Source organism: Danio rerio, chromosome 4, assembly GCF_052040795.2.
Source record: "Danio rerio strain M-AB ecotype USA chromosome 4, GRCz13ab, whole genome shotgun sequence".
Classification (NCBI taxonomy): Eukaryota; Metazoa; Chordata; class Actinopteri; order Cypriniformes; family Danionidae; genus Danio; species Danio rerio.
Genome location: NC_141024.2, coordinates 20193493 through 20210221, shown reverse-complemented (window position 1 = coordinate 20210221; position 16729 = coordinate 20193493). Strand labels below are relative to the sequence as shown.

General features: G+C 37.0%; 1 protein-coding gene across 5 annotated transcripts in view; it reads left to right on the top strand.

The window, feature by feature from the left end:
* snd1 (staphylococcal nuclease and tudor domain containing 1) overlaps positions 1 to 16729 on the top strand; it is a 297588-nt gene that overhangs the window by 42005 nt on the left and 238854 nt on the right. For all 5 annotated transcript variants that reach the window (XR_015481791.1, XR_015481792.1, NM_182865.3 and 2 more), the window contains exon 10: positions 246 to 350. Coding sequence is in view for 2 of the 5 variants with exons in the window: in NM_182865.3 (NP_878285.3) it covers positions 246 to 350 (105 nt within the window). In the remaining 3 variants the exon portion in view is untranslated. The remainder of the gene's footprint in view (positions 1 to 245; positions 351 to 16729) is intronic.

Genomic DNA, 16729 nt, shown 5'->3' with positions numbered 1-16729 from the left:
AGAATTTATTTCAGAGTAGTAATCATAATACCGTGGAACCATGATATTTTCATACTGTTATTATACCGTTAGAATCTTATACCGGCCAATGCCTAGGTTGAAGATTAGTCTCATCACATGTCATTGATTCTTGCATATTTCATGACCAAATAAAATCACCTTATGCCAAAATGTAGATCGCTAACAGGATGACCTTTCCATCTGTCTCTGCATTGCTACATTTATTTTCTTCCTCTTCTTTACAGGTGATGCAGGTCGTGAACGCAGATGCCATCGTGGTGAAGCTGAACTCTGGGGAATATAAGACCATCCACCTGTCCAGCATCAGACCCCCGAGGCTCGAAGGCGAGGTACGAGTTAATGCACGTCTGTCCTTGGATCTCCCTGTCACTGAGGCCATTACTGAGTCCACAGGGTGCCGGCTGTCTGTTACACTGTTTGCAAAGTGCTGATGTGAAGGTTTTCCCCCCTCTCCTCCATCTCTTAAAAGCGCAGATCTCCTCCCTTCATGCATCTTTCACACTGTGATCTCAAGAGCGGCGGCTTTATTGGGCACCAGGGGGAGCTAGAGAGACGGAAGCCCACCGGCCCTCCTCCCCTCCGCTCGCTCGCTCTGACACACCAGTGCTGCACTGCAGCCAAAAGCCCTATAGATCTACTCCCGTAATGAGCACACGCTCTCGCCGAATCTCTCTTTCTCATCTATTAACGTCATACGCGTCCACTCAATCCAGTGCAATTCTCAAATGCTCGCTTTGGTTTGCTAGATGTTAACAAATTAATATGGAAACATCATTTTGTGCGGCCGCCTGTGCGCACACACAGTTATCGCAGTTTTGAAACACTCAGAAATGCGCTTGTCTGTTCTTATTCACGCCCATTATGATCATTAATGAGAGCTGGTGTGTAATGGGAGCTTTGTCTTGTCTAAATGTGTGTGTGTGTGTGTGTTTGTGTGTATCAGAAAGCTGTATGTTAAATTAAAAGCGGCTAGAATTGAAATGGGAAGATTGCTCTGCAATTAGCCAGACTCTTCCTGACCCCTGAACTCCTGTAATGAGAGTCGATGATTCAGCATGTTGGTTAAAAAAAAAATAAGAATTAGCCTCAGTGTTGATTTAGCAAATTAGACATTGTAGTTTATTAAGGAGGGCTTTAAATACCAGCGCACCGCAGTAGCACGCACAATAGGCTTGTACTTTTCATGGTCTTGTACTTTTGATAGATGTTTGAAATCTTTAATGAAGTTTGTGATTATTTTTTAAAGGAGGCTTTTCGGAGAGTGGCAATTTGTCATGCACATGTAAACAGAGCTGGAATGCCGAGCTGTGGGTCTGTATCTATGGATACGGGGCTGCGGAGAGCATTACGATCACAGCGTGTTTCTATCCTGGCAGCTTAAAGATGGCTTTAATCAGATCAGAGATGATTACAAAACAATAAAGATTACGGATGTATTTAGATCTCTTACGTGCTTCGGAAGCATGAGACGAACTGAAGAGCTTTTAAAAAATGTTGGACTTTCTCGAAAGATAAGCCTGAAAGCTTGATTTAGACAGAGACGGCAAACTGATCTTTTGGATTCTTCTTCTTTTTTTTTCCCCCAGTGTTGGCCATTTTAATGAGATGACGCTTGTTCCATTTCAGACTTTTTAGATTTAAGCATTTGCTAAAAGTTGACATAAAATCAATTTACTCTTTTTGTATGTATTTAGTAGTTAAGTGTTTGTTATAAACGATGTATCTGTGCACTATATTTTTTTGTAATCTTTAATCAAAACCAATAACTCTCCTTCCTAGGGCTGGGCGATTAATCGAAAAAGAATCGAAATCTACAACCTATAATCAAGAAACTTTCCAGATCGAATTTTTATTATCCCCCCCCATACGACTATCCCTACCACGTGTGGACTCGAGTGACCCCGCTCTGTTAATATTTCTCTGTCGAGCACACTTATATGGTCCGGTGCAGTTTTTGCATGGGTACAGACCCCTCGCCGGGGCCAATGCTGACGTGCACCCCTCAAAAAGTGTAGTTACACATTTCAACAACATGTAGTGCAGACTTTGTGATGGTCGGTTTGGTAGTGTTGACGAGTGTGGGCAGAGCAAGCCTGTTGGAGCAAGTGTTTACAATTGTCTTGGTTCAGTGAAGGAGCTCCAGATGGAAACTTTTGTTTTGTGTTTAACTTCTGATTAAAGTTGTTGCACGACTGCCGATTCCTGCTTCAGAATAAGTGAGTTTTAGCTACTTAAGGTAGCATTCAGAAAAAAAACTTATCACTCGCAAAGAAACTCGACACAGGGGAACAACCCCTGCCAGCTAGCGTTTCGGAAGCATTATTGCAGAGCAATACAAACAGCATTCAGAGGAATAAATGCATGACGACATGCAAGGCATGTGTTTAAAATATTATTTACAGGATATGCAAGAGGATATACAAGTTATTTCATTTAGAAGAGATGCTGCTTATTTTTTAACATTTACATTTTTTTTTTTTTTTAATAAAAGTTGATAATTTTCACTTTTTTATAAGAAAGTGACTGTTTTAGGCTATGGGTGTTTTAATTTCGTTTTTTTAACTTTTATGGTCAATAAATAACCATGGTTAGTAGATGCTATACGTTTCCTTCAGTTATTCTAAAATCAAGTAATGCACCCTTTATTAAAAAATCTCTCACTTTTCATATGTTGCCATATTTACTGTACAAAACCTGTCCGTAAACTATGGGTGCCAAAAAAAAAATGTAAAAAAATTAATAACATGCATTAATCGTAGTTGAGTTTAATTAATTGAGAAATTTAATTTTAGGCCAAATCGCCCAGCCATACTCCCTTCCCCCTCAAAATGACTTTTTTTCTGGTAACTTCTGGTTACATGGAATATCTTTAGTGCGGGTCCCTCAGTAGGCAACAAATGCAATACCATCCTGTCTTTTAAAAATTAATTCCTTCTAAATCAATGAGCATTTGAAAAAAAAAAATCCATCAGAGGGTAATTCTGGTGGACGGTAATCCTTCACAAATGAGTGCAAACTGTCTTTCAAATCTTCCTCCATTTTGTTCATCTTCCAATGATCTAATCGGTTTCCAAATAACGAATCCATGCACAACAACTCATTTTTGAAGCCTTTTAAAATGGATGCATGTTATGATCAAGGAAAAAAGGACAATCTTAATTTAATTTAATTTTAATTCCATTTAATTCAGACTTTAATTGAATTTGATTGGCACTTAGAAATGTAAGTTTTCATTCAAAAATTAAGGAAATTTTTCTGCTTTAGTGTTGTTTTCACATACACAAACAGTGGAAGTGTAAATCAATATTGTTTTTTTATGTCATGAGCGTGTTTTATCTGTTGGAATTGTAATTTCTAGTGAAAATCCCTTCAAAGACATCAACCCCATAAACAAAGAACAACGACCTGCAAACCATCCGCAACCATCTTGTATAATGTAGTGTTCTGCAAAGGCAAAAGAACCACTTATATTTTTCTCCGAAAATGTAAATCCCATTTTATTACAGTCTCTCCATGCTACAGAAGGTGGATCAGATGGCAGGGAGCTTGTGTATCAGGCAGTGTGATGTAATTATCATAATTCCATGGTGACCATCCGGCAGTGTTTGGTTGCTTGCATGTGTCTGACACCTATGGCAGCTGCCTCGCTCAAGTCAGTCAGTGACTTCTGCCTTTTATATTGTCTGAAATGGGTTTTTTTTTTCCGGGCACAGCCCTGTTGTAAAGGCATTGATGTGCTTTAGGTACTTCCCCCTTTGAAACCTGCACTCCTGTTCCGTTTACTGACTGTATCTTCTGTAGCGCATCTCTGCACCAGATGTTCTTGCAGTATGTTTTCCCTGCTCGGCTGCACTCTTTGAAGAGGGTGAGAGAGAGAGCGTGCGAAAGCAGTGTGCAAAGTTGTACCCGTATTGAAGCTTTACAGTCATCGAGGTCGGGCTGCCCTTGAATATGAGGTTTCATCAATAATGATGTTGGCATGTCAAATCCGACCTCTGATCTCTTACTTCTGTGGTCTAAATAAAAGATCGTATGCATTCCAATCCATTAAATGCCACTTATAGTATCTGTTCAGCCTCGGTTCTAAGGGACCTGCCGGAGATCAGGTTCAGTTTTTTTATGCAGAGTTGCAAGGTTGGAACAAAGAAGGGTTCAATTTGATTATGATCATGTTTTTTTGTTCACCCCATTAACATGTCAATAGTCGTTTAAAAGTAATTCATTTCCAATCGAAAAAGGGGTGGCTAGCTATATTTAGTTTTTCCTAATCTAATGCTACATTAACCTTGACACAATGCTTTATGTAACTAACAAGATCTCAGTTAATCTTTTCATCAAGCTAATCGATTCTGGACAGCAGTAGTTTAGCACGCAGCAACTTTTTAAATTGACGTCGTAATTAATTTAAATGGCATACATTCAAACAGCAGCTGTACAATGGTTTCAGAACAGCTGCAAACATTTTTTTCAGTTACTCTTTTGATTGCGTTTATCAAAATGGCTCTTGGTAATGGGTTTCTTTCTGTATGTGCACACGCACATAATGAGCACTCTGCCAGCTTACACTCATAAATAGGCAAAATTAGGGGTTTGACATTTCAACATGCCTGTTTACAGTTGCATTATGTGCATCTTTCAGGATTTGCATTCAGTAAAAAGAAATGTCTTTTGTTTATGTAGCAATGCATGAAGCGGTGTAATGCAGAAACCGTTAATGCAGAAAAGTAGCATGATCACCATGCGGAATCTGTGTGGGGAATTTTGCTTTAATATAAACATCCAATCATTGAAATGACTGGATGGTATCATTCCAGTAAATGCGACCGCAACTGCAATTCAGTCTTTGCTCTGTTTGATTTGCATAATGATGCATATTTTATGCAAGTTTTCTGTGTGCATTTCTTTTAAATTGTTTAAACTCTAAACCTTGACTCAACCAGTTGATGCAAAAGGAACACTTTGAAACTATTGTTTTTTAACAAGGATGGTACATCTCAGGAATTCCGAGGACCAATGCAAGGCTTTGCTTAAGTCGCTGCAAGAAAAATCCAGTGTCCATTTGTGTAAGGCTTGTGCACACCTGGAAATGTGTTCTTATTATTGTTTAAGATGCTTTTAGCATTCATACCCAAGTGATTTTCATTAGCAATGAGCAAGATGACCGTGAAAAATTAATCATTGATGTTAGATGGTGCATAATTAAAAGATGAAATATCCTACTACACAAGGTAGCACTGCGCAACTTTCTGCTTATGAAGCTTGCTTGTTACACACACTCAAAAAATGGCTTTTGCTGTTAGTTCAAACTACTCATTTAAAATGAGCACAACACAATTCTTGAGTTTTTTTGTGGGAAGACAACTTAATTGTTTTATGTTCAATTCATTTAAATTTGTAAACACCAAGTAATTGAACTCCATGTTGTCATAACACAAATTAGAAGAAGACTGTGTTTATTGCCTTTTTAAAACCTTTCATATTGTATTTGTTGTTGTTTTTTAATCATCAAGTAAGATTTTCTACTTTTAGCTAGAAAAAAATGGCAGGACAAACTTTCAAGCATTAAAAGAACTGAAATGAAACTTGCCATTTGATCTGCTATTCTTCGCCATAATTTTAAAGTGAAGCACATTTTCTGCAGTGAGGATGTTTGTCATCATCAGTGGCGCCTTTAGTTTTTTTACCGTGTTTAATAATCTGTCACAATACTGAAGTTCAATACCAATCAGTACTGAAATTTTAAAGCGTCCATACTAACGTTCACGCTAACATTTGAGCGCTGTTGAGTATGTTCTTACACAGCACTGTTTTGCCATTGTGTTCACATGATCAACAAAAATGATAGTGATTGGCTGCGAAGGTCATCAGTTCACCAAACTCACCACTGTTTACTGCTCGTAAACTCATACAGGGACACTGGAGTGTATAAAGCCGCGAAGATCAGCTGGTCTGTTTATAAGCCATACAAACAATCCTCTGAATCGACTGATCTTGATGGCATTAAAACGCTCCAGTGTTCCTGTTTCTGTAGTTAGACTTAGTAAACAGTCAAATCATCACTGTTTAAGAATTCGCTCAAATGTTAACGGGAAATGGACATTTTTAATTTCATCACCAAATGGAATCGAATTCCAGTATCGTGACAACACTAGTATAAATAAACAATGATGTGTAGTCCTGTAACTATTCCGCTACAACTAATATGCAAAATTACGACTTTCACTTTTGAATTTCACAACATGAACTGTACAAGCTAGTGGTGCCATCGGACAGTGATGTACGAAGCTGTTCAGTGATTGATGTAAATTAGAGACATGGAGCAATTTTTAAAATTAGAATTATATTAACATAACTAAGGCAGTTTTACTAGAATAAACCTGCTCGATTGAAATAGGCGACTGTCAAACTGTTAAACATCTTGGCTTATAAACGGAAATAAAATGTATTATTTCCATACTCGAGTGATTTAAAAATAAGAAATTTTCAAGTTGCAAAATTTTTATTTAATATTTTTTTTATATCTTTACATTTTTTCCTTTAATTGTTATTAAAGTCTTAAATCAACCCACATAAAACCATCCGAAACCTTTTGTCTTTTCAACATTCACATCTATGAAATACCACCTCTGTGGTGTCTAACAGGCAATGAAACATGTTTAGTATAATACAGAGAGTGTCTAGTTGAAACAAATAGTCAAGGCAATGTCCTGTTACTTACTGCTTGGTGAGGACAAAGACTCACATTAACATTTTTAGCTTTTCTTGCTTGTCGCATTATCCTATCACGACTCTTGTCACGCTGTGACAGTTCTACCTTCTTTCTAAGCATCTCTCTCTCACGCTTCTTCTTGTCCTGATTTAAACACTCTCTCCTCCTCAGTTCAGAGCAGGGCGTGAAACTGTTGTCCCTGTGCCATGCCATACAAACACTTCAACTCAAAGAGACAAACCTGACCTCAGGCCAGCCCGGGGATCTCCGTGTGTGTTTGTCTGTACTGTTCTCTCTCTCTCCCTCTCTTGCTGTGAGGACTTTGGGGGGATTTAGGGCCAGATGTGTTGACCAACACGAAGATGAACTCTGACAGCTGCTGCCCTGTGTTTCTCTTTATCTCTCACGCTCTTGTCGCGTAGTGCTGGGGACCACGTTTTTCCTTCCTGTGGCTGCTTAATTACTGTTAGCTGCTGCTGGTGGAATGGTGGTCCAAAGGGATCAAACATAAACATTTGGATTTTTTAAAATTCTAAGTTGTTCCTATTTGTAAACTTGTTGTTTTATAAGAGAAAAATGCACTTTAGATGCCAAAAATGAATTGTGAATCGTTGGAGACTTTTAGCACTTAATTGACAGATTTTCTTACGTAGCAGATAGTATAACCAGACAGAATAATTGATGCTCTAAAAAGTATATCAGAACTTCTCAGCTTTGGCCTTGAGATCCATCAATCTTTGTAGTTTTACTCCAGCTCCAACCAAACCCACCTGCCTGTAACTTTATGGAGTTATCCTAAAGACCTTGATTAGGAATTTCTGTGGTATTTGATTAGGGTTAGAGCTCGATTCTGTAGGAAAGTGCATCTTGAGGGCCAGATGGGATCAACTCTGCTCTAGATTGAGGATATATTGCAGGGTTGTTCCTGGAGGGGCTCTGTCCTGCAGAGTTTTGCTACCACCATTTTAACACCCGTAGACCAGTTGATCATGATCTTCACACTCACTTTAAACTTCTAGATGGGTGTTTTGGAGCTACGATCTGCGGAAGATTGACCTTATTGAGCAGGAACTGGACAATAACACCCCATTTTACATCATTGACGCTTGACTGATGCGGTGTCTGAAACTTCACACTGCTACAATTGCCATAGTGACAACAGCCAGTCACATAGCACTACACATACTACATTCATCAACTCCCTCTGCAATCTTCTTTTAGGGTTGGTCCCTTCGGTATGAGCCCTGGTATCTAAATAAACATTGATAAAGTTTTTCAACTTCTGTCGTGAGCAACAGACCGAACGCAATTTGACAAACCCACTTTTAAGCACTTCACGTTACTCCACACAGAGTAAATGAGAAGCAGTTATGCAGATGCCCCTTGTGATTGTGAGGGGCAAGTATCCAGTGTCCAAGTTCATAGAGTTTTATCTCAACTCTGAACAAATTCACTTGCCTGTAGCTATCCTGTGATCCTGAAGAACTTGAGGTCTGCTTGATTGGGGTTGGAACTAAGCTTATTCTGTGAGATGGTTCACAGAGATTGGCTTAGAGATCACGGAGATTGAAACCCTGGAAAAGGGTAAAGAATATAATTTGAGACTGCTGCATTTTTGCTAGCATTATTTTCCAACCAAAATCAAGCAGATTAATTCTTTTAGACTATTTGAACGCTTTAGTTCAGATTGACCCCATCAACCCAAAACCAACATAAACCACCCGCGTTCTAGCTGAGTGTCATGTATTATAAATAAAATCTAGTATAGATTTGTGTATTTTGCAAACAAATGTTAGGTTATACATTTAATATTTGCATTCAGAGTTCGAAAATGTTCCTTATGCAAAACTGATGTTACTGATAATTTTTTTTTATGTTGTTGATGTCTGCCGATAATTTATGGATTGTTTTTTATTTATTTATTTATTTTTAGAATTATTTTGGCCTTTTTGCCTTTATTAAGTAGATAGAATAGTATTTCAGACAGGAAGCAAAGTGGGTAGAGAGAGAGGGGGTAGGGACGGGAAATGTCCTCAAGCCGGGATTTGAACTTGGGACGCACTGAGGTGCTACTGCACCATATGTTAGCGTGCTAATCACTAGGTTATTGCGCCGACAATTTATGAATCGTTTTTGCCACTTTTGTTGTATACTGCTGGCCATGAAGGTTTTGATTGGTGCCTTGCCTTCCACATGTGTTTTTTTTTATCCTAAAAAAAAGTGAACTTCAGAATTGCTGTTTGTCAAGGATTTTTTGAAAAGATCTACACTATCTGACAAAAGTCTTGTCGTTGATCCCAGTTGTAAGAGCAACAAATAATAACTTCTGGTTGATCATTTGGAAAAGTGGCAGAAGCCACTTGGACCTACTATTCTCATAGGAATCAGTCAAGTTTGGTAAGGAAAAATCATGGTTTGGGGTTACATTACAATTGGGGTGTGTGAGAGATTTGCAGACTGGATGGCAACATTAACAGTCTGAGGTATCAAGACATTTGTGCCGCCCATTACATTACAAACCACAGCAGAGGGCAAATTATTCATATAGATATATAGGATAGAGCTCTTTTTCATACTTCAGACTCCACATCAAAGTTCCTGAAAGTTAAGTAGGTCAAGGTGCTCCAGGATTGGCCAGCTCAGTCACAAGACATGAGTATTATTGAGCATGTTTGAGGTGAGATGGAGGAGGAGGAGGAGGACTTGTGGAAGATGAATCCAAAGAATTTTGATGAACTCAATGACACTTTCTTTGCCATTCCAGATGACTTTATAAATCAGTTATTCGAGTAATTGCAGACATGTATGGATGCAGTCCTCCAAGCTCATGGGAGTCATTTTATATTTTATTCTGTACATTATTTCTGTGACAAGACTTTTGCCTAAGCAAAGTCAGACCTTACTGTCATAATTAAATAATTCAAAATAAAGACATGATCATATTTTATTTGATAAAATACGTGTAATCCAGAGACCTTTGCCTGTCATATAAGCCACTTCTGATACAAAATGATCAACTAGAAATCAAGTTATTATTTGTTGTTCCTACAACTTGGATAGGCGACAAGACTTTTGTCAGGTAGCTAATTCAGGTAGTGTTTCTTTGCAGTTTGCTTGTTTTGTACAGATAAACACTGCACTTGTTTGCATGTTATTTTAGTAATCTCCCTCAGAACAAAAATCAACTTTTGTTTTTATTGGCTTGCATATCATCTATTAATATCGTCCTAAATATTTGTTACGCCGCATCTCTAAATAAAGGTGCGTGTTTACTATTCTGCACCAGTAGTGTTTTGGCATTGTTGTCATCACTTTTGACTGGGTAAACCATCCTTTAGAGAGAAACGTGACTTCATGTGTCATGCCTAATTTCTTTTCCTCATTCACCCCCCCTCTTGGCCAGATGGAGGCTTATTTTTGCGCCATGGCGGGCTATTTCCAGCTGCGTGGTGGTGTCAGCCGTTTTAGGAGCACTCATAAGGATGTGGAGGGGGAGGAGTTTTGTCAGAGCAGCTCAATGAGTCATCCTCACTCCCACTGTATGTGTGTGTGAGGAGACTGCAGGGGAAATGTTGACATCTGGGTTTAAAACGGATGCTGCCATACCCCTGTCTTCCCTACAGAAATAGCAGAATGCAATGCATCGGTCACTGAATGACTCTTCCGTGTCATTTGCTGTCACCTTGCTCAGTATGTTTGCGCTCGAGTGTGTGCGAGTTTGATTTCTGCATGCATTTCCACTCGTGCCACAATGTGTGTGTGTGTGTTTCAGCTGTGCTTGCATGCTGAAGGCTTGTGTATGTGTGTTTTGTGTGTGCGTGTGTCCTGTGGCCTTTGTCTGGGGTCACTGTATGGTTCCATGGCTCATCTCACACATGGTTGGTCAGGATTTATTTTTTTTTTGACTCTGGTTTGCCTCAGGATCACTTGACTCTTGGAATTCTAGCAAACTTCCTTCCAATCATTTGAGAGTAATGACCCATGTATGTTGTAAACTGGAATTTTATTATTTTTTTTATGGAATGTTCGGGGTTCAATACAAGTTAAGCGTGACTCTCACATGTGTGCCCTAGAGCAAGGTCAGATATGAAGTGGTACACGTTTCAAAACATGTATGGGGGGAAAAAAAGAATTGAAGGAACCCTTTGTGCATTTTTTATTAAGATTTTTGGCATCTTTATTTATTTATTTGTATTTCAGTTTTTATTTCCACAATTAATTAAAAAATGTTTACAATCAGATTAGAAAATACTTTTAACAGCTATTACCCTCTATATATCTCCTATGCCCCCACCCCACTATATGCACATCAGAAAACCCAGGATAAGTGTGGACCAAGAAAGTGTACAAGTTAAATAAAAGGGCATCTATGATGAAAATCATCTTTTGTAAGCTGTTTGGACAGAACTGTGTTGGTATCATACCTTCCAACACTCCCGTTTTTCCCAGGAGTCTCCCGTATTTCAGACCCATCTCCCCTTTTGTGACCCCCCTCCCACTTATCAGCTTTTTAGTAGAGTCCCCATGTGGGAAAATCGCCCGAATTTTCTGATCCGAATGTTGGCGGGTATGGTTGGTATAGTGTCCACAGTCATATTGGGGTGATATGAAAACAGTAAGTCTCTTTTTGAAATTTCCTGAAGTTAAAATAGGATCCAAATCCTTCCCATTTTGAGGCCCACTGCAACATGATGTAGGAATGTGGTTTCCCCGCCCACAGAATTGATTGACAGTCGTTTATTAGCAAGTCTCCCTAGTAACGTGTATAATCATATCAACTAGACAGGACATGCACAAAGCATGTTTACCGTCTTTATCACCACAGCTGCATGTCAGTACAGTTATAAAATAATACTTCCATCCCGGTTTGTGGTTGTAAATCAGGTTTATTTTGTATATTAACAGAACGGATATCCATACAGCAGTGGATATTAATGTGTATCCTGTCATATTTGCCATGTAAAAACAGTGGAAAGCGTGCACGCTGTCTGTGTTTGTGCGTGAACTTTGTAACGACATTGTGTATGACTCATCATTGCAGAAAGGCTTGAATTAACTCCACAACAAATACATCAAATAATCATTAGGAAAGTTGTAGTTGTAGTATAGTTGTAGTGGAAAGTTGTAGTATTTCTCACAAACGTTACATGAGATCTGCTTTTCTTTGTCTGTCACTGTGCTGTTTATCTGACGCAGCCGAGGCGGAGATCCAGGCACACTCTGACAGGCATGTGGAAACGGTGGGCGGGGAGAAATAGCATTAAATGCACAGGCAACAAAAACTGCTACATATTGTTCAGAGCTGAAAGTTTCAATATTCTGAAAGTCATAATGAATAATCTGATGGGTGTTTTGAGCTGAAACTTTACGGACCTAATTTAGAGAGACAAAGACTTGTCTTAAATCTTGAAAAAGTGGTAAAATAGGTGCTCTTTAAATTTAACTTTCATAGTATCAAATGGGGGTTAAGTGTCTAGATTTCTTTGATGTAGCATATATAAATTTTCCACACCGTCAAAATGTCCAGTTTAGTACGTTTGGTTCGTGCGAATGACTAGGTACAGTATTTCCAATAGTGAATGCGACCAGTGCTTAACAGAGAGATCATGAGGGGGTTTCCACCTCTGTACCAACATTTTCTTTGTAAAAAATTAAAGCAGCTTACCGATATTTGCGGACCTTTGCGTTCAAGGGAAATTGAGAGTTATCATTTCACGTTATATATTTATTTTTTGAGTAGTTTGTCATTTCAAATAGCATATGTTTTGGCAAAAATGTGTGTTTTAATTTTGTTTCTCCCCCTTATTTCTATTCATAACTCTATTTTACACTGCACAAAAAAAGTTCCTCTCCAGAAGTTTTAGAACAAAAATGTCCCCATTGGAACCCATTAAAAAGGCAATATTTCATCCCTGTACCTTTTAAGCAGAAAGTCATATATTCTTTGTTACAGGCTTCCATTTTGTTGCCAATGCTTCAAAACTGGAACTATTTAAAATGATTAATGCTACAATCCAAATAAATTAGTTATCTTATTATCATTTGGAAAAAAAAAATAAGATCGTGTGACTGGAGTTATGGCGGCTAAAATGACCTTTACCACATTAAGCAAAGCTAAATCATTTTTAAATAATCAATAAAATAATTCAAAATGTTACATTTTAAATATCCCTAATATTGCTGCTGTTTTTATTCAGAGTAATCAGCAATAAGAGGCTTTATTTCCTCTACAAAAAAGTATCTTTATGTCCCCATTCTTCTAAAGATAAAATTAATTGTTCTTTTTGCCTCTGCCTCTGTTTCTCAATTTCTCCTTTTCTCTTTGCGTCACTGTTGTTCGTCACTGCTGATTTATTTTAAGCGGCCATTGTAATGTTTGTCTTAAATGCTGATTGTATTTCTAAGGCATCTGTGATGCAGCTATGAGTTGAAATTGCTCATTGCGACTCCTGTGACTGATGCTGAGGGTCATAATACCTCATTCCAGCTGTCATGGGAGAATTATGCACACTTGTACAAGAGGCTGAAAGGTTTTCACCTCTGCTATGCTCTTCACATGCACCATTCATTAATCCTTTTTGACATCACTCAAGGTCATTACTTGGAGATTAAGAATGTTTAAATGATTGAATTTAGACTTGTTTCAGTGTTTTGTTCACTGGGTGGATGTAGTAGTCGAATAAAAGAGCTGAATTGTTGCATTTAATGGAGTTTGTGCTTTCGGTCGCCACTAAAAATGCATCAGCTGCTCTGCACAGCGTGATCAAAAAACTAAAATTGCTTTAAACATATGATTAATGCGTGAAATCAATTTCACTTCCTTTTACCTGGATTTAAAGCCAAAAATTGCTGCATTCAGTTACTTAGTAAATAAAATGTCACTCCTCAGTTTTCAAACGGCCTAAAATGAACAATAAATCTTTCACTCTAGTGACATTCCCTGAATAATATCTGGCGTTAATGGCAATCAAATAGAAATCTGAAAAGGGTATGCTTAATTAACAATTTACAAGTGCTAAATGACATTTTAAAACATCAAGGTAAACAAATTTAATGGAAAATGGAGCTTTGACTCCGCTTTTTCTTTCATGCTTTTCCCCCCTTTTAAAAAGGGATTCCTTTTAATTTTTTTATGAACTCTTCTAATCTTCCCTCTGATTGCAATTTTTAAAGACTTGCATATCTTTCAAAACAATTAAGCAGCATAGTCATTCAGAAAAGGCACTTTTTTACATGAACAGATCAAGTGGTAAATCAATGTTTGGCTATTGAAGAGGTTAGTTCAGCAAAAAAAAATAATTTTTAGTTACACTTGTTTCTTAAATATTTTTAGCTGATGCTACTCAGCAGAAAAGTGTGTGTGTGTATATATATATATATATATATATATATATATATATATATATATATATATATATAAATTAAAATACATATTTAGAACTTTTAAGTAACTTATTAACCCCACATCAGGGCTACATAATACATCTTTTCAGCATCAATATTGCTGTGTGCACATCAGCAATAATCGGAGTATAGGAGTTCTGATTATAATTGACCAGGAAAAATAGACGCATAAGAATTGTGTATTGGAGAGTTTAACTATAATAAGAGTAAAAGTTTTTCATTTGCATGTGTTTTTAGGTCTGACAGTGTTAAAAGTATTCAGGCCATTTGTAACTTTAACAAAGAATACATTTATTGAATTATTTATACAGGAAAGACATTTGCTGTGTTCTTTTACATTTTGATTATTCAAATTTTGAACCTGAATACTATTTGACTGTCCCGAAAACCCTAAAAAACTGTTTACATTTTTTTTTTTTTTACAATTATCTTTTACAATTGTCTTTATCTTTAATTAGTTTTTATATTACATTTTTATGAATCATTGACTTCCCTACAGAATCATTCCACTCAATTAATTTAATAAATTCAAATAGCAATTTTCAAGTCATCTGGTGAAATTATTTATATTGCAATATTTATTGCAGAAAAACAAAAGATCCTAATGTCAGGTTTTTCCAGTATCGTGCAGCCCTACACCCACACACAAATAAATTAGGAATGTTCCGATCAGGTTTTTTTGCCTTTTGTTTCTTTAATTTACCCTATTTTAACATTCAACAACTGTTTAAAAAAAAAAAAAACACTTCTGTGCTGTAGCTTGAAAAACCAAGGAATAAATAACATTAATTCTTCAGTTTTGGAATTTAGTGCAACAATAAATATATAAAAAAAAAAATCTGATATAAAAACATATAGCATCTCAGCTTAAAATACCTGACAGACAATCTCAAGTTTACATATGTCAGTTTGCTGTGGCAGTGTTGTCGTCATCAACTTTATAATACCTTCAGACTGCAGACATACTCGCGCTTTCCGAATCAAGCTGTTTTATTATGCCGGCATTTATATATACATATATATATATATATATATATATATATATATATATATATATATATATATATATATATATATATATATATATATATATATATATATATATTCAGCGCATAATCTGTATATTCTGATCGAGTATGAAACTGTGATCAGGCCCAATTTCCAATACAGTAACCGGATCTGGACATCCCTAAAATAAACACAAAACCAGATATTTTTAAATGTTAAAATGCTTAACCTCTGCAGAAAAAAAAGTAATAAAATGAGCTGACCATCTAATTTTGGGCTTAAATATCCATTCAGTGTGTTTATTGGACTTACTATGCTAGACAGAAGACATCTTCCTTTCCAGTGTTTACGTATGATTGGATGTTTCTGCGATTTGAGGAGCTCCTATGAGAGCTTAGGACTGGTGGTGGCCAGAACTTCAAAACTTCACTCTCTCTCCCTCTCTCTGCTTCAGAGTCACATCCAATCCTTGGGCCATTTATCACCTGAAGATAATGAGATTGGCTAATGAGAAAAAGAGAGAGAGAAGCAGGAATGAAAATGTGAGCGGTGCATATAGGTGCAAGACAAAGAAATCTATGTATGTGAGCAAGAGAGAGAGATTTGAAGTGAGAGAAGCTGAGGTGTGTTCAACATCAAGCTAGCTCATATGTTTGAAGAGAAAACAAGGGATCTATTTCAACCAAATGATTTCATTCACTTTGATTTCGGTCCAAACACATGACTCCGTTTTCTATGCCATTCAAAATGCATATTTTACAAGCTACTGGGACTCTACAGTACCTAAAACTGACAAGTAACATTCAGGAATGTTCAACTAGTTCCTAAAGCAGAAAAGTATTATTGCTTTTTTTATAAATATGAATGTATCTGCATCACATTTACATTGTACAAAGTGACTTGCTGAGCAAACTGACTATACCTGAAAAGTTGTCTGTACGGAAATAGATATGCGAGGCAAACGTATTGGATCACAAATCATAGACGACATTAAATACTTTTGAGGATTTTAATTAGTTTTGTGCATTGAATTGAATAAAAATAACCCTTTATTGTCAGTAATATGTCCTTGAAAAAAAGCAAAAATGCCAATGTCGTACTACTAATAGAGTTAATTTTTCCTAGAAACTGCAGTCAAACATATGTTTAAGTACATTTCTTGCAGAAGTTTAACAGAAGTTGAAGCAAAAAAATTCAGCAAGACAGTCTTATACTCATCTATCTAATGATTATTTTAGTTTTTGCTCTTCTGATGGTTTTCGGGTTTCTCTACCAAAATATTCCAAAACGCCCTCCAATCTTTGTGAAATTTGGATAAAGGCACACAGGATGCAAATTGATGTGCATTCCAGCCAAATCCTGGCCTAATCACATAGATGTTGTTTTGCACGGGTCTAATATCACAGTACCACTCCACTGTAAAACCCAAAAAGTTAAGGTAACTCGAACAGATTGCCGTTTAATTCAAAAACTAATCCTAATGCGTACTGTGAACTTAATCTAGTAAATGAAGCAATTTGTGTAAAGTAAAACCTGATAAATGAAGAGGACTCAAACTAACTGAGTACTATAAAACCCAATAAGTTA